At 37.1% G+C, this 27,489-nt stretch overlaps 1 protein-coding gene across 3 annotated transcripts; it reads right to left on the bottom strand.

Moving 5' to 3' along the window:
- Positions 1 to 26,828, bottom strand: FEZ2 (fasciculation and elongation protein zeta 2). Of its 3 annotated transcripts, XM_030945281.1 has the most exons (10): positions 26,565 to 26,828; positions 24,925 to 25,033; positions 21,745 to 21,861; positions 20,181 to 20,325; positions 17,264 to 17,532; positions 14,442 to 14,522; positions 10,574 to 10,649; positions 8,326 to 8,391; positions 2,587 to 2,615; positions 1 to 2,138 (listed from the first exon to the last, which is right to left on the bottom strand). In XM_030945281.1, the coding sequence occupies exons 1-9, from the start codon at positions 26,807 to 26,809 to the stop codon at positions 2,605 to 2,607; spliced, it is 1,119 nt and encodes a 372-aa protein (XP_030801141.1). In that variant the 5' UTR covers positions 26,810 to 26,828; the 3' UTR covers positions 1 to 2,138; positions 2,587 to 2,604. The 3 variants fall into 3 exon arrangements, with proteins under 3 accessions (XP_030801141.1, XP_030801140.1, XP_030801143.1); XM_030945280.1 differs by lacking the exon at positions 2,587 to 2,615; XM_030945283.1 differs by lacking the exons at positions 2,587 to 2,615; positions 14,442 to 14,522.
- Between the last annotated feature and the right edge of the window lie 661 nt (positions 26,829 to 27,489).

Here is a 27,489-nt window from a genome sequence, read left to right as displayed (position 1 = left end):
CAGATTAGCATGGTTCTTTTTATTCAAATGTTTTGAGATCTGTTTATGTACATATATAGGTATACATACAATACTTGCCACATTTGGCAGTTGTTGTTTAATGCATACAAGGTAAACAGGTACTTTTCATAATGAAACCTTGTTTAGTCTGATGAGAGGCATGAAATTCCCAAGCAGATGCTTAGCTCACTAAAGCTGTTTCTGGTCTTTATTTCCCGTTTCATTACTTTTAGTAGTTTGTGACTTTAAGTCATCCAAGATTTGTTACAAGTAACATTAACTCTGACAGAAGTTTTTTTGTTGTTTTCCTTTTTTTACAATTTTTTACTCTTCTCTTAATTGTTGTTGTTTTATTTTGTTCCATCTTGTCACTTCAAGCCTCACCAGGAGACTGAAGCACCTCTGAATAATCTCACACAGAGACATGGTGGGTTTCACACGTGCACCATTTTTAAAATAAAGCAGGGTCATCCCCTTTGCCCATTTCCAGGCATCAACAGTCAACATCAATAACTTCTACACAAAAAGCATGCCATAATGAATTTATAACACACCAGCTACAGAAATAAATGGCTGCTTTCTTTTTAGAGAAACCACAAATGAATTAAAATAAAGCAACAAAAAAACTTCTTCACATATGCCACACTTATGGAGAGGATCTATTTATTCCTGAGCAGGCTGGCAAGTATACATTGGTGGTCAAGTGGGGGAGAGGGAGGAGAAAAACAATTTTAAGCTGATAAAGGCACAAAAGACAAAAATATTGAGGCCTTGAGAAAAAAAAAGCCCGATAAACATTATGAGAACTATCTTCAAACCATGTTGTTTTACTGATCAAAATAGTATTCGGTGAAGATGATAAAGTTGAACATTAAAGATGATGCAAGGTACTCAGGATAAAATTTCTCTTTAACTAACAAAACCTCTGAAGAATTTAGATGGAAAAAAACTGAAGAAAACACGTTTATCTCTTTAGAACCTCATATTCCAATGCCTTCAGATATTCAGTATATACATGTGGATGAAGAATCAATAGGAATTCAACTTAGAAAAAAGTGGGTTTTTTGGGTTTTGTTTTTTAAATTAGCACTCCTTACATTTCAATCTCATCTTTCAGGCTGGCAAAATTACTTGTGACAAGTATATAAAGTTAAGAATATGGGGTATGTTTCTTTTACAGGATTTATAAAATACATTCTCATCTGTTTGAATGCAGGTACATCATCACAGAGGAGACAGTGCATACAAATTACAAGAGATATTTGTAGTAAAATTCAGAGATACATAACAACAAGCATCTCAACATAATACTAACTTGGAAGCCAGGTGCAAGTTTTTCAAACTGTACATGTATTTTTAAAAAGATACTGCCTTTTAAAATGTTTATATATTGAAGCATATTCATTAAGATAAAACACCTTTTAAAACCAGTAAAATTATAGCAGCAATATGGGAGAATATCTAAGCCACATGAACATTATTAATTAAAATAAAACCAAACATGAAATATTACATTAGTCAGATGTTTGTGTTAATACCAAGAACAAGTAACACACAATTACTTATGTCAAACCAAGAAATCTGGATTTGTTCATCTATGAACAAATCTGTTGTATACAAAGCAGTGTTGATTGCTGACTTTCACAATCACCTTTCTGGAGTGTCCTGGAGAACTCACTTGAATCTTAAATTCCAAGTCTGACTAAGATAATCTTTTCATCTTTGTTTAGGAATTAAGGATGCTTTTAAATATGGATTCCTTAAAATGAAGCTTATTTTATTTACACTATTCAAAGTTTACCTTTCCTTCCAACAACAAAATGTGCAGGAGGATTTATTACATGCTATACAATGAAAAAATAGACTTTAAAAAGTCAGAACAATGCAAGTAAAACTGTACAACGTTTGTTCCCTGCTCCAGTTCATTGCACTATTAAATTAAACTGGATGAGTTGTCATGCCCAGATGACTTACTGTAGGATCAGAAAATCCACGCACATGGAGGAGGTAAATGAATACTGCTTTAGGTATAGTGCCAAATGAAAAAATACTATGAGTTATATCCAAGGAAAGCTTCTCATCACAGAAAGGAGCATGGCTAATTCTGAAAGGCAGCCCTCTTCATGTAGGACACAGAACTGCAAAAAAACCACAAATACACATTGATAAGTATCAGTGAAGTTGATCTGCATAAAAATGTAATGTATATACTAAAATATTTAAGTGTTGGATTCTACCCTATTAGTAGCACAGTCAAATCTAGTAATCAAATGAAACTGGCAATTAAGTTTTCAGCCTCTCTCAAAAGGTAATGAAGTGACACAACCCACTACCTTTAACTAGTATTATCCAGAAATGAGTTAACTAAAGGTCATGTCTTAAATAGTGCTTTTTAAAGTGTTATATCAGAAAACAGAACATTAAATAACAGGTGACGCATGCAGTTATATTTTAAAAGTATGCACGGACAACTTGAGATTCTAACTCTACTTTCTAATTCTGGTGCGGGTACTAGAATCACACAGTGGCAAGATAAGACATGTCCTTCACGTGTTTCTCATTCCTGTTTCAATGGAAGACACAAACCTCAGAGCAATCCAGCTTTCAAACCAATGCTAGCACAACACAAAAGCAAATAAAGAAGTCAGGTGTAACAATTAAACAAAAACTTCAAAGGCAAGAAAATAAATGTTCTCATTATCCGAAATACTTGCATAATTTAAAAATTAAAAAGCAAACTCTTGCTTCATTAAAACAAAAGAAATGGTAAGTTTTTACTTGAAAGATCAGGTATGAAATAGCAAGGAGAAAGACGGGCAATTTTGCTGCTTTCACGACATCTACATTCAGAAAAAAGAAGAAAACAATACTAGACACTTCATGCATTTTACTAACTACTAATGCATAGCATATTATTTTTAGCACTCTATTTTTGTCACAATTACTGTTTGAGGACAATTGGAAAAGAACACAAAGCTTAGCTGTAAATACATCTTATAAAGTTTACTGTAATAACACATCTGGTTTCAAAGGAAATAATTCTAGCTGTAAGTACATACTTATATATTTTATATAATGGTTATGTAAGTATTATCCTTGTACACAAAGCTAAATCTTCACATCTTGTGAAAACTGGAAGTTAAAAAGTAGTAATCTTGAAATAACATGTCTAGATGTGACACCAGACAACCTACCCTAATACTTAATTCTGTGTATACACTGGTTAACATGTCATATGAATCACTGATTTGTTCTGGAAGTAGCTAAATTAAGGAACTCTTGCTTCCAGCAGAGTTTTGTCAGATATTCTTCACTACCCATACAGTAATAAAACAAGATAATCTCCCTTCCCACAATGCTGTCCTGAGCTTCTACTTTAAACCTGCTGTGAAGTCCATCCCAGCAGGCCCTCTGCATGTTCTCATGCCCCAAAGAAGCAGGAGTCCCTGTACAGGCATTCAAGCAGGTGAATACATCAGACCTGAGGAGATGCTGGCTTTTCAAGGCAACAGCCACCAGCTCAATGCAAACAGCAGTTCCAGTCCCTCTCCTACCTAGATGCTGTTCCCTACAGTATTTCTGTTACTCCCACAACACCTGCTTCTGTCTTGTAGGGTTGAAATTGGCAATTGCTACTTGTGAGACTGAAGAGGCAAGCAACTGCACAGAGGCATTTTCTTCAGAAAGCAACCTAAACTTGCATACTGCAAAGATTACAGATGCAACTACACTATATAGAATACTAATAATATAAATAAATTTTTATAATATATAAAAAATACTACTTGCATTATTGCACTTGGCAAATTAATCATTATGCAGAAAGTCATTACATTACACACACAAGAAGAAAGACAAAGCTTTAAAAAGAAAGTAAAAATTCAATGTGAGCCGTCCATACAAACACACTTTCATCAAAGGATATGGTACTTACTACTTTTGCAACACCTAAACCTAATGCAGCTACAAGGTATGACACAAATATCTCCATCTGCTTTACAGCTTAACTTGTGCACAAAAAACTTAACTTATTTAGCTCTTTCAATGGACATAAGCATAGAGTTTTCAAATCACATTATATTAGTTCAACCATCAAAAAAGGTCAATAGAAAGATGAGAACAAACAGCATTTAAATACTGTGACCTTACTAAGCTGCCAGCTTCAGTCCAGAAGTGTGCTTTCTAAGATAAAGAATTTCAGTCTTGGTTTGGTATTTCTTTCCCTGTCAGTAAATTCATTCCCCTACCCTTTTTCAAATCCCAGTTTCTCCTTCATGACTCCTAGTGATAAAATATAATAAAAATATTGGTATATTAAAATACATTCAGAAAAAATTAAGCACAATTGCAAATGCTGATCAATTTCATGTTACCAGCTATTTTAATTCTAAATCTATAAAATACAATATGAATCATACACTAGTGGGAGAAGAACTAGAGTTCACTTGCAAAGCAAATCACTAATTCCCTTTCATTATTGTTAGGTTCAGGATAGAAGTGTTCATTGAAAAGTAAAATCACACAGAACCTCACAAAAGGAAAAATATCCCCTTGAAAATAATTTAGGCTGCAATAAGAGCAACTCGAACAAGAGAAGATAAGCTGCTATACTGTACCAGACTCTTCACAGGGTATGTACTCAGTCTGGCTTTGGGATACTTACCTTTGAGGAGATATTCCTCACAGAAAAGATCCAGGGGAGAGCTAAATGACCCCTGGAAAGAGGGACTTAAGCATGACAAGGAAAATGATGATATTTTAAACATTTTGGGGGACACAAGGGGGCAGTAGAAATTGGGGAAAGAAGATGCTTAAAAGAAAGCAAGCACCAGAAATAATTTCAGAACTAATAATCCTACTGAGAAATGCATATAGAGGTGGTTTTATCCCTTAACATGAAATGGCCTGAGTTGTTCTTTTTAATTTCTTTATTACACTGGATTTGCACACACCACGTTTTGAAGATTTCCACTTCCAGCGCTTCAGAAGGATTAGCTGGTTATGAAAAAAAAATCCAAGAATGATTCACAGTAACACAGAAAGTCAGTAGCAGACCTGGCTGCAGGACTGTCCTTCAAGTTCCAGTGTGTCCAAACAACCTTACCCAATCATTATTAAATGAAGATAGTGAGTATTAGCACACACAGAGGGGGTCTGTGTCTTCCTACACAATCCAAATTTCAGAATTACTGGGCATTTATTTCAAGTTATTTAAGATTACACAGAGTTTGTGAATTTTACAAAACACACTGGAATTCAGAGAAAATATAAACTTATTTCTCTGTCCTCAGAACACCAGTCATGTGGTAAGATTTCGTGTTACATCAACAATTATGCTCAATTTTATGGTTCTATTCACCTTTCCATGTTCACAGCATTCTTCTATTTGTTCATTTACATTGTACTAACAATACTTTGGCAATAATCTTTTTCCTGATATTTTTTTCTTCAGTTTTTGCTTCTGAACAATTTAAGTAACTTTTCAACAGTGATTACCAGTATCTGGGCAAGTCTGTTAATAATTTGTGGGTATCTATAACATCCACATAAGACTGCTATCCTAATTTTTTACATACCAAAGAACAGCAGGACAGTGCTGCTTTAAAAAAAAAAATCAAGAGCATGTTTGTAAGATTTATTTTTTCTGCTCTGTAAAACAGAATATAAAGTTTGAAAAAAGGTTTTACCTCTGTGCAGTCATATGCCAAACTGAATTTCCCATAAAGCTACACATATCCTAATGTCACAAGTAATTTACTGTCTGCTTTTTTTGTTGCAAGACTGGAAAAAAATGATCCTCAAAGGAAGATATACTTAACAGATTTTAACAGAACCAAGTACCTTTGGTGATATAATTCACACATTTGAAAATTTCATTTCTTAATTAAAGCTTAAGAAAAAGCAATAAAATCCATTCAGTGTAAAATGAATACAACTACCACTACACCATATGGATTATACCACTGGGTCCAGGACTTCTTTCAGGAAACAAATTTAAACCCTAAATCTTTTCAAAGATTTTTACCTTGCCAAGACATTTTTAATCTTCAGTGAAAAGAGCAGAACCCTTAAAAAGTAGGTCACTCTTTTTATTTTGGAATTTAAAAAATAGGTTAGAATTTCAGGTATTAAAGCTTGGCTGAAAGTTGATCTAAGTGGTTGTAAAGAATTCAACCAATCTCCTCTTAACAAGCTTTAAAAATAATGTCCAGACAAGAGACTGGTGGCTGGGAGTATTTTGTGCCATTAAAGCCTTGCAGGAGTTTCAGGCCAGAATTTTTAGTGGCAGAAAAAGAGCAGTAGGTTACAACTTCAGAAACAAATGGAAGACTTTGCCTGTGACACAGAATAAATCTACAGTACAAGGTAACACTATTAGCTGAGTTATAAATATTTAACATAATGTCAACATAGCATATAAAGCTTAGTTAAGGCTATACTGAAAGGAAGAGTAAAATTCCATGCTCACTAGCTCTGTGCTCACATCTGCCACTGAACACACAAACCCACACAGGACGAAGAAAGGCTTGGTTCTGTTCACTAAGGAAGTAGCAGCTGGAGGGAAATTGACTTTTCACTATGAGTGATGTGAGTGATTACTCTTCATGCTCCCACAATTTGTGTTTCACAATTTAAAGGTTTTGTTTGCATATGATGAACTATTTTTTGATCCAAGACACTCAATGCACTATGTTTTTGCAATTGTTGCATCTCACTAGTAGAACATCCTTGGTGATTTTTAAGTAATGAGCATACAAGAGGCAGGAAGGAACTTCAGTTCAAGCTTCCTAGCTCATCCTCTGATATGTTCAGGTAATCTACATTTATAAGCCTTCTTTGCTTTTAAAAAGTATTTCTCCATTTCTCTAAGCTGCTAGTTTCTCCTCAATATCCCAGTAATCGAGACGTTTTTCTGAGCAGCTACATCTAAAAATAAGAGCAGACACTATGCAAAGCACTGTTAAATCCAGTCACTTATTACCAGATGTATAATGAAGAGCAAAAATTTTTAATTACTGACAAGAGTTCATCCTATTGGGTCAAAGATTCTGCTTCACAGAACTATAGTTTAATGCCATCAAGACTAAAAAAAATCTTGACCATGGTTCACATGCAAACACATCTCTCTAATTTAGGAAGAAATTTTAGAAAGAGTAAGTAAACAATGGAAAAAATCAAAGAATCAATGGAAAGGTTTCTCTGCATTCTTATTGTATGTGCCAATGTGTATGGTTCTTCAACCTTACACAAAACTTAGAAATGGATCTCTTTCAACAGGAAGTCTCCTGGAGCTTCAAGAATATTGAATGTCTTTTTTCAGATTTTCTGAAGTGACAGCACACTATATGTCATCCATAACTCAAACCTGAAAGTACTTTCAAATATCTGTGACCTGAGATTATGAGTGAAAGTTTGTGTAAGAAATACAAAAACCTTTAAAAATCATATCGAGTTAGTGAAGTCAAAAGACAGTATATTTGAAAAAAAGATGAGACTTCGAACACATGATACCAAAAGATGAGAAAAGCTTTTGCAGCATGTGAAAAGCAGAGTATTATAAACATTTTGGTGGCAAAATGGCACCCATCATCCTTCTGTACAGGTATTTGTTCAGATCTTGGGAGTCTGATGCATTTGCTAAAGTTTAATCACTTAAGAAAATTGTATCATATGCCAAGAATTAAGTAAGAACATAAGCATTAGCAAGATCTAGGCAAAAATGAAGTCAGATGAAAAACATTTTAAAATAATTTAACAACTTGGAAACTACCTGGAACAACTTCTTTAAAGCTAAAGCAAACAGTATTTTTTAATGTCTGACCTTCTTTAAACACAGTCAATGTGTAAGACTGGAAAACAAATGACTCATACAAAAACTTATAAAACAATATCTAAAGCAGGTATAACAAGTAAAAGAAATACTTTTCATTATTGATCAGAGAGTAACACTAGAAATGAAGCTGTAAGCACTTTGCACAGCAAATGCTTTACTACCATGGGTAGTTTGAGTTCCAATTATTGAAAAAACTGTACAATGGAAGATTTTAACTATACCCATTTCAATTCATAAGCCAGACTCCTTTGTTCTTGCTGATGTCATTCAGCAGTTTGCTGTATTTTACTAACAAAAACAAAATAAACATATTTTATGTATGAACTGTACTTCAGAGTGCTTGGACAAAACAGAACATAAATGAGAGTTGTGTTTGATTGAAAGGCAACATAATTCATGAATGTTGTAGAATCACTACTTTCAAATACACATTGTAAGTCAATCAAGTTAATTTAGAATCAAATAAAATCCCTGCTGAGAAGCATACTCACCCTTTAAAATATAGTCTGTTAACAAGCTTGGCACTTTCTCGCTATCCTCTTTCATGGCATGCAGAACTAAAGAATGAAAAAACAAGTCAGATATTTAGTCATAAATGAAACACAACATATAAAACAAATACCTTGGAGCAGTTCCAACGACTCATAGAGATACTACTATGAGATGTAAGAAACCTCTTAAGTGAAAGATGAGAAGATACAATGAGACATTACATCCTCTCCACCTTTCACTTGTGTAATTCTCACTGAGCTCCACAGTTTCTGAATGCAAGAGTCCCATTTCACGTGGTTAATATTACAGTAAAATGCCATCAGTCATAACAACAACAAGCACCTCTTCCCTATAGAAGATTCTCACCAGAAAGAAGTCATGACATCCAAAAACTAAAGTATGCTAAAAACTCTTGATAACCTAGAAATCTCAGGACAGAAAAGTATGCTCCATTACTTAGTATCTTTGATCACTACATCAAATAATGGAAAGATGCTGTGAGTTTTTCTATGGAAATATTACTGGAGCTTTTTTCCCTCCCTGAAATGGTGAATATTATCTGCTGTAGTTCAAAAAATCTTAACTACATGACTTAATTCAGCATTAACTTACAATAAAGCAAAAATGCCATTCTGTGACATACATGAGTAGATCATGTCCATCTTGCCTATTGCTGAAGAAGGAATGGACAAGCTTGACTGGACACATAAACTTGTCCATGACTACATAAAGAAAAACAATGACTATTCTTTATAAAGTGCTCAGGACATGACTGAAAGAAGCAAAAATACAAAATTCTACTGAAAATCAGTATTTAATAAACTCCAAATTCCTCATGTAAGACTCTAAACTCAAATTTCAAATTATAACAAGTGTTTTATTTCCATTTTTACACTGAAAGAAGACATTGGTGTTCATAACTATGGAGTAATACAGAGCTTTGAAAGAAAAATCAACTGAACAACCCTAAATTCCTGCTTTACTGCCTGCCTTAACAACAGCAGAGCCAGTGAGTCACAAACCTGCAACTGACTCACAAGATCAAATTCCAATCAGCCCACAGAAATCAATATTGTTAATACTCTTTACAATGCATTTTTGCAAGACATTTTTAATAAACCATCAAATAACACAAAATGTTTTCAAGAAGCTTTAACACATGCTTAATAGTGTCAAGTGAAATTTTAATATGGCAAGAGGATAAAATTTCATGGCAAGAATAAACACAAAAAGAAATCCTTTGTCACAAAGTAAGTACAAATTAACACCTAAGGCTGCCTACTGCAGAAAAATAAAGGGAACTTTAATTCCTACTTAAACATTTCATTTACTCTGGAATTTAAATAATATTAATTTTCTCTTTCCAGAAAACAACCAATGAGCCTTTTAACACCCCTCAGCCACCTGTGGAATCACAGAACAGCTGCTGAAAATCACCTTAAAGACATAGTGAGATTCTCCACTGAAACCTGATCAAATGCATTGATGCACTCTACCACCTATTTTTAAACTTTTCCTACAAACATCCAATGAAGGAGATGCTACTGACTTCTATAGATGCTTTGTTGTATTAAACCACCTTAATAAGTATTTTTTTAAAATACAACCTTGATTTCTTGCAAATTAGAATTGTAAAAAAAGCCCAATAAAATCCAACAACTAGAGGACTTAGAACTTGTAATAATTTTGAGGATCTGGCCTAAAAAAGATGTGAAGAACAGGGAATTCAAAGCATAGTAAAAACTGTGTTTGATTTGGAATTCCTAATTATCAAAATTTATTGACAACAAAACCCCCTCATCAAAGCCACAGAGAGAAGCAGGCTATTTTAAAGGCAATCAAGTGCAATCGCTATGGCACTAGTCCTAAGTATCTTGACATCCACTCCATTTTGTCGAAGTCATTACTATAACCTCAGTTAAAGCACAACAAATGTAAACAAACAGGGATGTATCAGGCACTGTAAGACCACATTTCATGATATGCAGCCAACATCAAAACGTGGAAATATTTACTTCCTGATACATGCACGTTTCTGGCCTTCAGGGCTTCAGACAGCAGCAAGGAAACAAATTTAACATGAAGGCTCAGGAAACAAGCTGGCCAAAATCTATGGTTAAAATCATGCATCTTTACATACATGCCCTAGGGTAAGAGGGAAGAGAGAACTGGATGGATTCACCGGCTTTGAGCAGCCACAACTGGATATACAATGAGGAAAGGATCAGGGGAATTTCATATGCTCACTTTTGGTTAATGTTTGAAGGTCTTCAACAGATGGTGGTCCATTTTTCTTCTCGTAAGGAATGACGGTTGTCAAGTACTGTCAAATGAAAAACAGAGTTACTTGACAGTCCTTTCATGCAACTTTGTTGTTTGCATTTTATTTTGCAAAAACTGTAGCAATTGAAATTGCTAGCTACAAATAATCATATTTTAGAACAGATTAAGATTCTACCTTTCCATCTCAGAGCATTTATCACAGAAACCAAGTTTGTTTGATTTTTTTTTTCCAAATTATGTGGCTACTAGAAGTCATGCAGCTAACTGTCTTCCCTGCAAAGAAAATGATGCTGTCCTACAGTTAGGTGAAAATGGAAACAGATGGCTTTCACCTTCTGCTGTTACACACTTCCAACCAAAAAGAACAAGGCAAGCCTAATGAAACATAACACCCCAGAATACGGAATTCGATTTAAATTATCAGTTTTCATAGCTGAGTGTGCTAACAGATAGTTTCAAACCAACTCCTTTTTAATTTTATTTACTGAAATCTTTAATTCTTGTCTGCTTAAAAAAAAAAAAAAACACACCAAAATTTCTTAAATCTTTCAAGATTTACATCCCTGCAGTGCAACTAGCATTAATTTTCAGATTCTTGACGTAACCCTGTTGGGTCTTATATTACATGCATTTTAGGCAACACCTTACTCTGCAGCCTATATGAATCCATATTCTCCTTAAAGAGGTCAGAATTACAAAAGTACTAAAATAGCTGAAATTTTCCCCAATGGAAAAGCTTCCTGAAAGTTCCCTCAAGTCAGTTTTTAAGAATTAAAGAGGAACTTTATTCTGGTTTTACAGCTACAAGGCAGTAGGCAAAATAACCCTGAATGTCTGGTTCAGCTTGATATCTACCTAGTTCTCCAGGCAACAAGCAGAGAACATGTTACAAACAAGGTACAAGGTCTCCTCCTCTCCTTGGTAACAGCCCTTCAGTGAGAGCCAGGTGTAACTCAGCTATGGTGAAGAGCTGCACTTGGCAGGGGGAGGCTGAGGGCTGCCACACACAGCTATAACGCTGCCATGTTTGCAGCAGGATCACACACCTCACACCCAGCCACAACATCTGCCTAGAAGCCAAACAGACTCAGCTCAGTGGCACTGAACCCACTGTACAGGTGGTGCTGACACCTCCCCATGACCTTCTGCAAACACAGGGTGCTTTTCTTCCTCCCTTTTCTTGCGGCATTTTTCATGTTCACTCAGCACAGCAGAGTATGCAATGCTCCTCAGGAAACAATAAATTTTCAATTTCTTTTCCAGGAGATCTAACCAAGTATCACCAGAGAACTCTTAATAAAATTACTAGAATCTATAGCTAAATATAAGGCTGCTGAATCTGCCAATGGCAGAGATGAAAGTGGATCTACTAACACAGAAATGAGATTTCTGGCTGTCTTTTCCAGGCTTCAGAACTACGTGGCATTCTACCCTTTACCTGTACAATAAAACACTAGGATATTTTACTGTACCAAATATAAACTAACCTTGTTTCACTGTACCAAATATGAACTAACCCTGTTTCCCTTCTCCTGTAAACGTCACCTTCCATTTTTCATCTCTAACAATAGCAATTAAAAACAGAAAAAGGAATTTCTTAGTTTCCAGAAATACTTTCCCTCTACTCATCAACTTTGCAGCTGTAACAATCAGTCTCTATAACAGCACTACAAAAACTCATTTCCTGAATTGCTGTGTGAAGATAACATATTATGAAAAGAATGAAGGAGTGACTGAAGTGTAGCTTACTGACAAGACCAAGTGTTAAATCTGCTGTGACCTCTAAATTTTTGAAACAGATTTGATGACATGATAAAGCAGCAATTCCCACTGCAATTTTTCATCACCTATGAAAAGTGTTTGATATGCCTGAAAATCAAAATGAAGATCACTGTCTTGAATTTTCTTCTGGAAATATGATCCCAGAAAGAGCTACCAACATTTCAATGTCCTTTTTTTGACTACATTACCAGATATGAACAGGGAGTTCCACTGGAAGTTTCTCTTTACACGGTGAAAATCTCTTAAGTAATTTTTACTTATGCCTCAAACACATGCACAGGAAATGAGACTAAGATTTTAAAAAGGGAAGTACCCACTATGAGACAAAAAATTCTAATAAAACAAAACCCTCCCAAACAGAAAACAAATGCCATAGAAAATGGATTTCCAGGCATAAATCATAACAGAGCTGGTATCTTTTCTACTTTCTACCCTACATTTAATTTTGAATTCATATTTTAAAGTCATATTCCATGACTTGCTTTAAGATACAAGAAGAGGACTATAAAACCCCATAAGGGGTTTTCTATATATATGGATATAGAAAAAGATAAATCAGGAGAAAAGTATGATCAACATGAAGAATAACATTAGTAAATTAACTCAAAAAATGACTGGAAGACTTATTCCATTATTTTAACAAATGATTATGCTACTTACATCTATATAGGAGCCAGTGAAAGTCTTTTAACCAAAAGTATGATGGGGTGGCATAGCTAGATAAGGTCACTTCATGAAAATATATGATACTTAAAATATCTAAAGATACAGGTATGAACAACTGTAATTTATGGTTAAGACAGCCAAGGAAAAAAAACCCCAAAAACCAAAACAGTATACAGGTACAGCTTTAGTAGTAGTGTGATAACAGAGAGTGATAAAAAGTCTTGTTAGGTAAACTCTGTGCATGTGCTCAAGATCCCCAAAGCTGAGGACAAACAAATAACTGGATCAATGTATTCAGAAAATCTCATACATATACTCTGCCTGAGAAAGCAGGCAAGCCTTTGATTTCTAGCCTCATGATTGCAGAATGACTTGAGAGGAGTTGTTTTACCTTCTAAACTCCTCTGCAGGATACAACACTCATCTTCCAGACAAAAGCCTAATCAGCCTTGACTTCTAAAGTACCAGTCAATTTATTGCCTCAATGGACTTCTCACTAGGGAAAAAAATAACCCTAATGGACTCCTCTGACAAAACTGCATAAACTAAAATAGTGGGTACACATTAAATAATGTGAAATGCCAATATTTTGCGGTGTGCCAAAAGACTAAACAGCATAAGCATTAGCAGTTCACTAAAATTCAGAATGCAGTTAATAAAATATATACCACAGATCTGAAACAGCAGGTAAGTTATACCTTATGCCTTTGAAATAAGGCATAAGAATCTTGCTTCCAAAGTACACACAACATCTATATAAAGCCCACTGAATGTGTGTCTGCTCTACATTTCAGTATTTAAATAACCAGCTAAAAGACACAAACTTGCCTATACCGCCTGTATTTTATATTGGTAATCTGCAGTGCCCATATTTTGCTACTTTTAAAATCATGCAGTTTTCAAAGGCAAAAGAGTGCAGTCTATACATTTTCCAGGTGCTACTCTGTTTTTAGACGTATCAGCTATGAACATTTGAAGAAAAAAGAAAACAAAACCTTTTTTCATTATGCAAGTTGCTAATGCTGAAGGCTGAAACACTGCATCCAACCTGATACACATTCTTTGACTGGTTATTAGATTTTTAGACATGCAACATATGTAAAGCATGCGTTACGCTAAAACAGACTTTTAGTCTGGGGTAAGAAATACAGGTTATTAGCTCAGTGCATCAGGGTATCAAGTCTTGAACCTCTTGAGCTGCTGAGGAGAGAAAGAGACTGTAGGCTGATCAGAAACCTGAAGTAGGGAAGCAAAGATTCCAGCATTTTATCCTGTTTTTTCATGTCTCAGCATTTATCTTCAGCTACTGACAATTTTCAAGATCTCAGCTCCTACCAACAGTGCAGGCAAAGAATGAGAAAAAAGGGAGAAGATAGCCCAGCACCTGTTTCTCTCCACTCGAGTTTCCAAACGTGTGGCGGAAGCCATTCTGTATGACATTTGAGATCCCTTCCATGCTGAAGCGCTAAAAGTAGTGAAAACATAGCAGGAAGACAAAAAAAAGGGACAGAGAAAAGTTCAGAAGACTATTAATCAGCATTTATCAAGACTATGAAAGACAAATGGCAAAGACAAGCTCGAAGGTGTATTTCAGCACACTTCTATTTCTTCACTCAGCTACTTAATTTTTTTAATTAGAAGAAAACCTTATAATGGCAGTTAAGCAGTATTTCTATACCAAAATTTATTCAAACAAAATCTTCATACTGCAGACCCAGTAATTGAGACTTGCCTTTTACGGATGTCTCATTTCAAAGCGTAAAAAAATTGCATTTTTCAAAGTTCAGCCCACTGTAAAATCCCCTCTAACATTTGTGTTTGAACAGTGTATGTTTAGAGACACTACTGACACCAATTTTTCAGATTTTAAGCATGTACAAGAAATACTGTTCAGAAGTAGTAATTTTCAGCTCCACCTCTTTAAAACTTTTTATGCTTTCATGCTTCCTTTTCCACAATAGAAGCAACGATTAGTATCTCCTATTTTCTGTAATATCATAAAATATATACAATTAGATAATAATAAGCCCATATTGATTTCAAGCTCCATTGCATGGAATCATGGAAGTAAAGTAAAGAGAAAGCAGTATAAATCCAACTACATATTTTTCCTTGAACTTTGTAATCCTTTCAACTTGCTGGAGAAGTAAAAGAAAATCAAAATCAAAACAGTATTGATGTTTAGCATGTGATATAAAATCAGCAAGGGACATGAACATAAAAAGAAGAAACAGCCAAGCTGCTGACACAGGGCAGTATGAAGAGCACACCTCAGCATGTTTATCTGAAAGTATTTATTTATGTGAGGGGAATAAAATGTGCTGGAATACAGTATTATTTTACCTTCTAAAGCACACAAGGTCAGTAAAGACATAAATTTTGCCAAAGCCAGCTTAACTCTTTTAAGATATAGTAGTTGAAGGAACTGGTATCTTCAAGCCCTGACTATTTTTAACTGCTCCCCTGTTTCCCCTTGTGAAAGAGGTAGAAGTTTAGAAGTCTTAGAAGCTGATTTACACAAAGATGGTATCAAGGACAAAAAAAATCAAAATACCAGGGTCTTTTTATATTCAGTTATAGTATCTACAGGAAAATTCATTTTCTTAAGAGTATGACAATTTAACTCTACTTCCAATCTTTGTATTTAAATGAGGTTTCATTACAGTTAACAAATAACCAATTAATACATTATTTATTAACAGAAACTCAGTCTTCACAAGGCTATGAGAACATACTATTTGTATGCACATTCCCAGCACTTCCAAAGGAAAAAAAAAAGGAAAAAAAAGACTGTTGAAGAAAGGAACCTGGAACCTTGCACCTCTTTCTCTGAGAGGGCTCTCAAATCTGTCCTTGATGACATTGAAATCTATTTTCAAAGGAATCACACATATGCAGCTACAGTCTCCCCAGTGAGCTAGTCTGTTCAATCCCTCTTAGAAAGCAATCTGACACACGTGGATCTTGAAGTGACCCAATACCTAAATGTGTTATCCCGGGACCATGTAAGTTCTACCTGAAAGCATCATTCAAGTTTCTAATCTTTAAACGAACTAGAACAGTTTGTGAATCACTTGACTCAAGTTCCAAAACAAAGTAATTATTTTTCTTTCTAAGTAGAATATCCCTTTTTGGTTTTCCATGACTGGGAAGGGAAAAGGAACTATTCACTGTGCTCTTATAAAGGGATGACAATTTTGTATGGTTTTCCAGACATATACTTTCTTAAGTTCCACTGAAACTTAGCTACACACACCAACATCTATCATCTGACAGATGAGTCAGAACCTTATTTGGGGTTTATCACAGGTATCTTATGCTTGCAAGTTTAGAAATAAATTCTGAAGTATTAATATTTCATTATAAGTGTTTATTCCTTATATTTGACAAGCAAACCCCCAAACCTTCTCATGTTGAAGTGAAGCATTCTTTCTGGGACTTAGCCAAGATATACAAAAGCACATTTTTTGCTTCTCATAAGAATCACTAAGAAATTCAAACACTAATATCTCACTTAAGTAATTTTAAATTATACTAGACAGATAAGAAAGAAAAAATTGCATTGACAAGCTAATAACCTGATTTCTTTTGGTCTTTGACTCCTCTTATCCAACTCTACTTGAAAGACGTTTTTCCTTTTGTTGCTATGTTCTGTAAAGAATAAAACAAATGACCTCCTCCCTGTACATATGCACTACACTTTGGCCTCCTTCCTGTCTCTTGCTCAATGTAGTAACTCTGCCACAGGTAGGGGATCCCGGGTGAGACATGCACTTTTTTCCTACCTAGAAACCAGCACGAGCAATAAATATCTGTGTAACTACTGCAAGAACAATACTGAATTTCCTGCAAGACTAACACATACTAAAATTCACACAGTGAAACCAAACACATAAATGAATTTGCCTACTGACAATAGAACGCAGAGCAGTACTTCCAAAGACAGTATTTTTTGCAACAAAGGTACGCTAGTCCCAGGCTGATTTGCAAACAGGTAAAAAAATATTTTCTGCATATGAGAAGAGTAAAATATATGACCCTGTGGAAAAAAAATTCTCAACAGGAAAAACTTAAGCCTTGTTTGTGAATGAAGGCATGGAAGCAGGAGTACCAGGTATCTTAATATAATCCAGGACTACTACTTCCCAAAGTGGAAAAAAACCAACAAAAATTTAAATCTATAAAAACTTATAAAAATTTTCTTACTGTTCCAGGCATATGACCTCTTTCTTGTTTGCCATTCTGAGGACTACCATTTTTCAGCTTCTTTTTCTTCTTTGCTGTTTCTTTGTGTTCTCGCTGTTTGTTTTGTACTTCAATGAGGACAGAAATGAAGCTGTTTTTCACTTCCTTCTCAAACTCCAGCTCATCTCGTAGAGCCAGCTGCTGCACCAGTTCCTCAGAATAATCCTTAATAGCAGTCTCAATTTCTTCCAGCAGTTCATTTAATTCAGCAACAGACAATCTTTTGACTCCTACAAATAGTTCATATAAAAAGTAATATGTCAAGATTTTAAGCATGAGTAAACTCATGGGAGTTACAAAAAAATGTACTCTGAAATTTCTCAAAACAAAAAAATTCAGTTTTAAAACCACATAGAACAAAACAATATTCCTAAAGGAACATATCCCAGAGGTGACAACATTAGCAACCATAAGATGGTTAAATTTTCTTCTTACTTCTGAGAAATCTGGGATAATCTGCAAATATGAAGAATGTGTTGGTAGTTTATACTGGAAGCTGAGGTAAGTGCTAAACTTCTGACACAACTATTAACTATTAGTTTCCTCTGCACTCACTGTTCAAAGGAAAAGGCCTCCATATTTTCTGAACTATGGGTGATGCACTACATATAGTGCAATTATGACCAAGAAAATGTTCTGAGGCTTGCTTGGGTTAAAAGAAAGCAGATCTTTGAGGCCTGCTTTCTGTTCCAGTTCAGATCTGACACGCCTAGGAAGCTGGCAAGTCCCAGCAGCTGCTGTGTCAAACAACATAATCTTATTTGGCACTTGAGAAACAGCTAGTCCTGATTACACTGACAGATACAATCTGTTTAAGGACACTGCATAGATGCTTGCAATTATTTAATTTCATTGAATTAGTCTAGTAAACATCCTGTCTACAAGAATACTTGTAAGGGAAAGCACCTACAGACAAGTGTTGAAAAATACAAATAAGGCCACAAACTACAAAAAAGTGTAGCTCTTAGAAGCATCAAAGGTAGTAAGTGAAATGCGACTTTTTCTCTTAAATTACAGCAGGGTAAATTGATTGGAGAAAGCTCCTTGTCACTTACTTAACTGAAGAGAAGGCAATGAAATCTGTTAAGACAATTCTATGTCAAGGAGCCACAGTTTTTCCAGGTAGCTTAGGCCTTAAACTCTGTTCAAACACTGTAACAGTACTGAGAGAGGGCACCTCTGAGTGCCAACATTTAAAAATCAGCTTCACAGCCTAAAAACCAATTGTTCTAAAACCACAGGTGTAGGTTACCCAACTGCAGTCCTGACTGATGACAGATCAGTCGTCATTATCAAAGTCTTGAAAGGGCTACATAGGAAATCCTCAGCTAATGCACATGAGTGGAGACAGAGGAATTCAAATGCAGAAGACTACATGGACTAAAACTTAGTAGGCTGAGGAACTCACTTGTGTAAGCAGAGCTTTATTTTTGGACTGGCTTAATGTATGTCTTTTCCTATCCAAGAAAAAAGTAAATGAAAGTGATTTCCTGCTCTGAATCCTAAATGAATGAAAATCTCGGATCTATCCTATAAAAAACAGAGCTCCTAGGAAAAACCTGTAAAAATTTCAGAGAGATGAAGACCAATTCTGAAGCACCTTCACACACTAAAAATAGGTAGAAAGAGGTTTTAATAAAATAGTGACCTGAAAAACATGAAAGCAGATTCTGAGAAACTGCTGAAGCAAAGTTAAATTATCTACCAAAGTAGCTCAAGGCACTATTTGGTCGAGACTGACCTTTAAACTGTAAAGATGCAACTGACAAGATGGACTCCTGAGGCAAAGCAAAATTGACATGATATGAAATACTGAGCAAGCTTGATTAGCTCCAAACCTTAAGACATATGGAACTGTCAGAAAACCAGGAAGCCCTGCTGAACACAATACATTTTGCTTTCACAATCCTGAAATTTATGTGTTGAGACAGTTAAGAGACCATTTTCATGGTTGGAATCTCTTCTATAAATCTGAAATGTAGCAGAAACTCTAAGTCATGCCACAAGAGGTCGGCCAGTTTTCTGAATCTTCTACAGAGTTTGTATTGTTAACCCAGACTATAGGAAAGAGAGCACCAAACTTTTAAAGAAAGACCAAAGCAGAAAGATCATCTATCAAATATTCTTTGTGTTACTACTACCTTCTAGAATTCATGTTGACAAATGTAAAGATTAAACAAAATTTTCCATCACAAAACTGATTAGTCACAGATTTTATTTTCAACCTACTACAATTTAATTATTAATCTAATTTCTCCTTTGCTTTTGTATAGGGAAGCACAGATGATTTCATTTGAGTAGAAGACACCAAGGATATTTTTCACTCTTAAGCTTTCTGAAGTGGAATGGAAAGGGAGGACAGAAAAATATGCATGGTCCTTATGGGAAAAAAAGAAATGGTTGCCTTACTTTTGTGTTACTGTCTATCAAGATATGTTGCAATGATGAAACCGTACCAAAGGTATGGTAAGCTTTATTTACTGAATGGCTTTCAAGAGCTTTAGCTGATCTTAAAGAGTGTACTGGCACCAAGAAAGTGTCTCATTTTACAGAAAATAATGAAGTTTGATAAAAAATGACCAACTTATCACTTTACCCATGAAGGAATCTCATTCCAATGTACCAACCTTCAGAATATTTCCTTTAAATTTAAATTCTATAAAGTCTTATTTTTGTTCTTAATCATAAGAAAGCTGACAAAGGTAAGTCCTCCATGCACTAAATCTAGGCTATTATTTCAGAATATTTTGAAAATATTTCTTGAATGCAGACATTTCACAAGAAGGACTTGCTAAGAATCAAACACATGGTAAAAACTTACCCTTTAAACTATTTTCATTAAGCATAAGAGCAAAAATGCTAAATAAATACCACTTACTCTCTTCATAGCTGTTGTTTGTACTGGATCTCTTGAGGGTCTGAATTTCCTGGGAAAGTATAGAGAGCCGATCTGATTGGGTGGGTGTTTCATCATCTTCTGGATCAGGTGATTCCTGCATCATTTCCTCTATTTCTTCAATCACCTTTGCAAAATGAAAACCCTTATGAAAACCCTCCTACATGAAGAGCTTGCAATTTGAAGCAAAGTTGGATGAAACTACCACCAAGACTAGATGAAAGAGGATCAATAAAATCATACTGACATTTCCTCCCCATCCCTGCTCTCAGAAAAATCACACCTTGTAACAGTAAATTGGTGATGGCATAACAAGAAGTGTGCTGAAACTATGGGGTCATTTCTATATGAAGGTAACCATGATTCTGCTTAAGAGAACTAAATTAAAGAGTAAGCTGGAGTATCTTACCTGAATATTCAGTTGAAGGAAGACACGACAACAAAAATCAATTACCTTCGCCACTCCTTATTTCACCACACTTCTCTATGTAAAACAAACACCCCTCCCTTCCCCAACCAAAAACTAACAAAATGAAAACAAACAAAAACAACAAAGAAAAAGTCACAAAAAACTCTCTGAAAAACCAGAAAGCCCTCTAAACAGCCTGAAAATCTACTGTACTTGTGAGAAGGTTTTTGAACTTCTCACAGGATCCACCATGACCTGAAGCTGATTTGCATCCCTGGGCATAAGACTTGAGCCAGACAACAAGTATGACAACAGAAATTCTGTGCATAGATAGCTTACTTTACATCACATAAATGATTACATTTCTACAGGCTAAATCATTAATTAGACATCTGAATAAATAACACAGCAACTTCCAGAAGTTTAAAGGCTGTAGTCAGTATTGAGATGTAATCCATAGTAAAAAAGAGCTGAGGCAGTTCAAGCAGTCCTGTCTCCTGTACTATTAACAACCATGTTCATCAGAGTTCACAGTTTAACCACTGCTTAACCATTTAAGCAACAAAAAATAGATTATTTGTTTGCTTATTAAAGCAGGATCTTAACAGACCTTACTCTCATTAACCTTACTCAGAAGAGTAATTTTCAAGATAACTGAAGTAAATCCATGGATTTGAAGACTTTAGATACCAAGTAATTTGAAATCTTAATAGTAGAAACACTGGTCTGCCCTCATGTTAGGCAAAAACTTCAAAGAATTCTTGCTAACAGCACAGCCCTGTGAAACTATGAACTGCCACACAGTTATGCTGGAAAACTACAAACTCTACCATACCACTAAGATTCTGAAAATATTTTTGCTTTTTACATATATATTTAATTTAGTAGCATTCCTGACTAACTCATGGTAAGAAATACACAAAGATTTCCAAGACCCTGGACTATCAACCTCATCTGAAGCACTGAAACACTTTTTGTATCTGAATGATGTAATGCTCTCTCCCACATTATTAAAACCCTAAACAAAGAATGACCAGGGAGCTCAGCTACAGTGAAGGACAAGAACAACAACAAAAAATAATAACAGACTAAAAAAACATTCTACACCAACAACACTGTCTTTGCTGAACACCTTACCTGCTCTGCTGTGAAGAGTGGCTCTTCATTGATGCAGGAAACAATGATAGAATGCATATCCAACTGTTCTCTCAGCTCTTCATCATCTGACAAGTCAAGGTTCAAGTTGTCATTTACCTAAAAAGTATGAAAAGGTGCATTTATATAAGTACATATACACACCCCTAATGTGAGGGTATAAAATGCATGTAACATGTACAAAAAACAAATGGGGAACTATCACTGAATTTTAAGAATGAAACTGAATCTTGGCCCATAATAATGGAATCAATAGTTCTTTCTGTCAAATAGCCTGGAAAATGAAATCAAAACTGCAACTGGACAAAGTTAAAATAGCTGTCAATCTTTAATGTTGTTAAATAATGTCCATATACAGAGACCATACACACACACTGACATGCAGATATCTACATGGGAGGCTGTCAAGGAAATACTTAAATCTTAACTGAAGATTGACAAATGTCTATGTGGGGTGGAAAACTTGCCTATTATGTCTAATGTTACACAAACCTCTTACTTTAAGTGCTTTTATGGTTCCATTTAATCACTTAATAAAAGACAGAAAAAAGCTGAGTGGAGTTGATACTGAATGGTATCAGAACACTGGTATCACCCCAGATTACTTTTAAAATATGTGTCATTGAATATCTCAGGGTCTTTTCAGAAAGAAAGAGAAGTAACATGGTTCCCATATGTACACCACCAAATTATATTCATCCTTTCAAACCAAAGATATACATACACTAAGAGACATAAGTCCCCTCCTTATTAAGTCAGGCATATTTTACTCTCACACAGTGATATATCCTGGTTTATTTACAAAATTGCTTCTGTACTTTGTCTATTACTAGATTCCAGCCTAGAAAAGCCCCTCAAAGCTGCAATGCCCAACATCTGCCACATGAGCTCAACTGCTTTAACTGATCTTTGGGCTGATTTACAAGCATCATGATGGGCTGTACAAAGTCCTTGGTCTCACAAGACCAGTTTTCAAATTTTCTTGTAATTCCTCCAATTTTCTCAGTTTCTTCAGAAACCTTAATAGTTCTCAGATTCATTTTGAACCTGCAACCGATATCCCCAGATAGCTCACCTGTAGGGATAAACACACAATTTGTACTTCTTCAGCCCTCAGAATGAGGTCAAATGCCCACTTTTTTCCACAATCTGCATTCCAGTAACTGTGCAGTGACAAGGCTCCACTATGACTTTCTCTTCACCTACTACATAGATACACTCCAATTTGGCATTTTTTGTCTCCTGTCCTCAAATATTTCTCCACGCACATAGGATATGACAACAATGATGGGATAGTAAGCAAGCATAACAGTTTATCTAGGAGATCTGCTTTCCCTCCTGACATCCCCAGAAACATTTTGAGAGACTTTCAAAAACATTTTGCTAGTATAGACTAATAATCCACCAAAAGTGGCATTAGCTGTAACCAGGACTAAAAGGAACATCTGGCTTTCCACCCAGCCACATTTCGTACCTCCTGTCCTCCTGCTAGCAGGGAATGAGCCATTTAAAAGCAATCTAGTGAAAACAAAACAAACAAGGAATTACACAATCCCATTCCTCATACCACTGGTGCACAAAACTTCCACCCAGCTACTTCTTTCACTGTCAAAAATGTATAAAAGTGTGCATAGACTGTCATGTGAAGGAACCAAGATCAGGTGAATCAGCCTTATTGACCTGATATCTTTCCCTACTAAAACAGGAGGAGAAATGCTTTCTGCACAATTTTGGTAGCATATTATTAGTTTCAAACTCATCAGGGAAGTGTTGCTTAGCTGTTAGTTTTCATTGTAAGGAAGATAAAACAAGATACTAGCTGGTCCATATGTGCTGTCACATATTCAGCAATGCAGCTGAACACAAAGCAGCAGAAGAAAAGTATGTCAAACACTCCCCACAGCCTTTACACATCAGAAGGCACTCCATGTGGAGTGAAAGCTGAAAAAACTTCCGATACATTTAATCCATGAACTGGTTTTCTCTCTACTGGCAACATACCCAAGATTTTTTCTAATCCAGCAACACCACTTTACACTTTTTTATGTACTTTCTTCATAATTTCCTCCAAGTAACTAAAAACTATACTAAACATTTTCTTATGTTCTATACTTAGTTTCTTATCAATAAATCCATTAGTCTTCCAGTCTATTTTTCCCTTACACAAGGTCACAGCATGGCAGGGTTGTATTTTTAGTTAAACTGTAAGAATTTAATTACTCTAAAAACATTTATAAATCTGAACAAGGACTCAATAAAAATTAGAAGAAACACAAGTCAAATTCAAGGGATAACCATGACACTGAAATCAAGAAAATTAGTTCCAAATTTGAACCTTCCTCTACTGAACCCCAAAGTATCCTCTGCAGAAGAACAATCTTTGCTCCTGTCACAGTAAAAAGCATCTGTTGATTATCTAAAGATAATCAATTATCTTTGGCAGAAGCCAAAGCATTACCCAATTCTCAGGTTACACACTCGGATATTTTTACAACATAACTGAACTTCACTATGTTTAAAAGATAAGCCACTAGTTTCCTCAGAAAACCTGTGAGATGGGAATTCCTCCCAGCTTTTCTTCACCAAGTGTTTTAATCCACTTTTAAGATCATCAGAGGACAACCCTTTCTATAAACCTCTCTGAAGCTCTTAATTCCCTGTTCCCGCCCCAGAGAACTCTTCTAACTCTTAAATAAGGAAAACAAAACAAGCTCTTGCACTTCAGTGTCTCCTGGGCCACCTTTCTTGTTAAAGAAGCCATCTGACTGTGGAATTAGATGAACTTTGTAAAGTCCTCACTGGATTTACTGAATCAGTGTACTCCTGCCTCTTTTCCTCCTTTACCCAGACCAGTGTTCAACATGAATCATACAGCAGGAAGATTTTATGTGAAACACTTTCTCATTTTACATTTTTTTTCTGTCATGCTCTGGCTCTAATGAAGAGTCATCTAAAACTAACCCTGAATTATTCCAGCCCAGGGTGATACAAACATACATCAATGGTTGTTTGATTTTTGAAAAGCTCTCATATATAATGGCAAGTACTACAAATATTTTCAGCTACTTAAAAACAACATTCTTTTATACAAATGCAAACAGTTTTACTTCCCTGCTGAGTACCAAAGATCCATAGAGGGTACTTCTGCTGATCAGAACTTACCCCTTTTTCTGAAAGATTCAGTGTTGGCAAGTGCAAAGCTCTGGTGTGGGAAGATTTCCAGTCAACTGGCATCACATTACCATAATTATCAGTCAAGGCATTCCAAATCCTGAAGAAAAGAATAAAGGAACAAAAATGCAGACCTCAAAACAAGAAGCAACTGAATCAGCAATAACCATATTCCTAATGATCATATACCTCTATCAGTAACTCTATTTTCCTCCCTAAATATTCAACTGCAAGTTACTGAAAATATTTTTAGTGTTTTAAAGATATGAGAAAATGTTTTTGATAAATGTAAGTTACTTCCCGTTTAAAGCAACAATGTATGCATAGGAATGAAACAAACCAATAAATGAAGACACAGCTTCTATACTAATTATGTAACTACACTCAAAATCTTTTCTGGGGGTGGGTGAGCCTTTCCGTCAATGAAATTTGAGCTGAGCTATAAATTACATTCCTAATGTTGTTTAGCAGAGGCTGAGTAGCAAATTCAGAGCCAAAGCTTTTCTTTTTTTCCTTTCCATTTATCACAGAATAATGAAAACGCACAGCTCAGACTAAAATTTTGGAAGAATTAGTTTTTTTTGTAGGAGAGCTCAGCCTACCACTCTTGTCCTAGATACAGTCTTTACTGTTTCCAGAGTGTGTATCCTCTCTGGCTGTCCTGGAGGCTGGCCTGTGCAGACCTGAGGCTCGCACACGCAGACCTAGGCTGGTGAAGCAGCTCAGTCTTTAACCACAGCAGCCCCGGGAGCCGGCTGCTTCCTCCAGTCCCCAGCCGGGCCCTGCCTCCAGGCGCTGTGCTGTGGGTGGATGTTTGGAATGGTTGCCTAGCTAAGGCTCACAGGAGGTCAGAGGAAAGGCCGAAGCAGACACAGACGGGCAGACAGAGCCTCATCACTGCCCAGCGTGATTCATGGTTCACTGAACTTACCTCACTGTCTGCACCACGGATCGAGTATTTTGCTAACAGGCTTTTTTTTTATTCTTCTCTTAGAAGAACAGAGAGACAGCTGAGTTACCTTTAAGTAAGACAGCGGTATTTTTAATGAAGATAAGCTGACTAAATTCACTATAAAAGAGGAAATAGAAGCATTCGTAAAATAATGTTAAAAACAGTACAGCAGCATGGCCCAGAAAGGCTCTATTCCTCCGGGGGAAAAACTCCGAAGAATTATTGCAGTTGCAGCTGCAATTTTGCTCTTCACCTGCTTTCTGCACTTTCCATGTTTAAATTCAGTCAGTGAGACAGCGGACACTTTGCAAGAAGCTAAACAAATACTAACTACGGTCACTGCACTTCAGAAAAAGTACTTCTCGCTAGCTCGGCGGGGTAAGAAGCTCTGGGATGCTCACACGCTTCCCTGGCAGTCAGGGGGATAAAGCCGGAGGGCCCCCCGTCAAATCCGCGCCGCGGCGGCCGAACGCGCCCCCTTGCCGAGGCCCGGCGCTCCCAGCTGCAGCCCCGGGCCGGGGAAAGGCTCCGCTCCCGCAGCCTACAAGCCCTGCTGGGCTCCGCAAGGCCCCGGGGCAGCGCTCTCGCAGGGCAGGGCTGGCGGCCCCCCTGTGCCTTCAGGCCGGGCCGGGCCGGGCCTCCCCTCCGCTCCCTCTCCGCGCCCCCGGCCCGCACTCACTCGTCGTCCTGCAGCGCGCTCTGCTCCGTGAGCGGCCGCAGCGGAACGCGGCTCTCGCCGCCGCCAGCCCGGGCCTGCGGGGGCTCGAAGCAGAGGGACAGCTTCGCCCCGAGATCCCCGCCGCCCCAGCTGCCCTTGTCGCAGGCAGGCTCGGGGCCGCTCCCCGCGGAGGGCTGGAATCCCGAGAAGTCCTGCCAGTCGCCCGGATCTCGCTGCGAGGTCGCCGTCGCCGCCGCCGCCGCCATAGCTGGGGACGCGGCGTTGCGCGCTCCCGGCGTCGCGCGCTCCCGGAGGCGCGCGGCGGGCGGGGCCCGGCTGAGGCGGCGAGCGCAGAGCCGGGCTGGGCAGGGGGAGCGATCGCAGGGCCGGGCCGGGCTGGGCCGGGCTGAGGGAGTGATCGCAGAGCCGGGCCGGGCCGGGCCGGGCCGGGCTGAGGGAGTGATCGCAGAGCCGGGCCGGGCCGGGCCGGGCTGGGCTGGGGGAGCGATCACAGAGCCAGGCCGGGCAGGGCCGGGCTGAGGCAGCGCCCGCGGAGCCGCACTCAGCGATGTCCCTACTGACTCACTGCTCCGCACCGAGTAGGGGCGGCTCATCGGGCAAGAGGGGCAGGCGTAGAATGGTTTGAGTTCGAAGGGACCTTTAAAGATCACCCAGTTCCAGTGCCTCTGCCGTAGTAGGAATGTTTGCAGTAGTTTTGTTGTAACTTGTTTTTATACTGTCATTGATGCCTCCATTCAGTCACCCAGTACGCAAGAATCTAAGCTTTGGAGATACTTTTTCTTACCAGCACTGTGACTCCCATGCCCATCCTTTGCTAGCTTTGTATTGTGCCCTTAGGCGCAATAGCTTAGGATGGGCTTTTTTTAGATTGTATTTTTTTTTTTTTTGAGAAGCCATGAATGTTTGATGTCCTAAAGTACGTATC

This window comes from Camarhynchus parvulus, chromosome 3 (assembly GCF_901933205.1).
Source record: "Camarhynchus parvulus chromosome 3, STF_HiC, whole genome shotgun sequence".
In the NCBI taxonomy this organism is placed as follows: Eukaryota; Metazoa; Chordata; class Aves; order Passeriformes; family Thraupidae; genus Camarhynchus; species Camarhynchus parvulus.
This window is presented reverse-complemented; position numbering and strand designations above follow the sequence as displayed.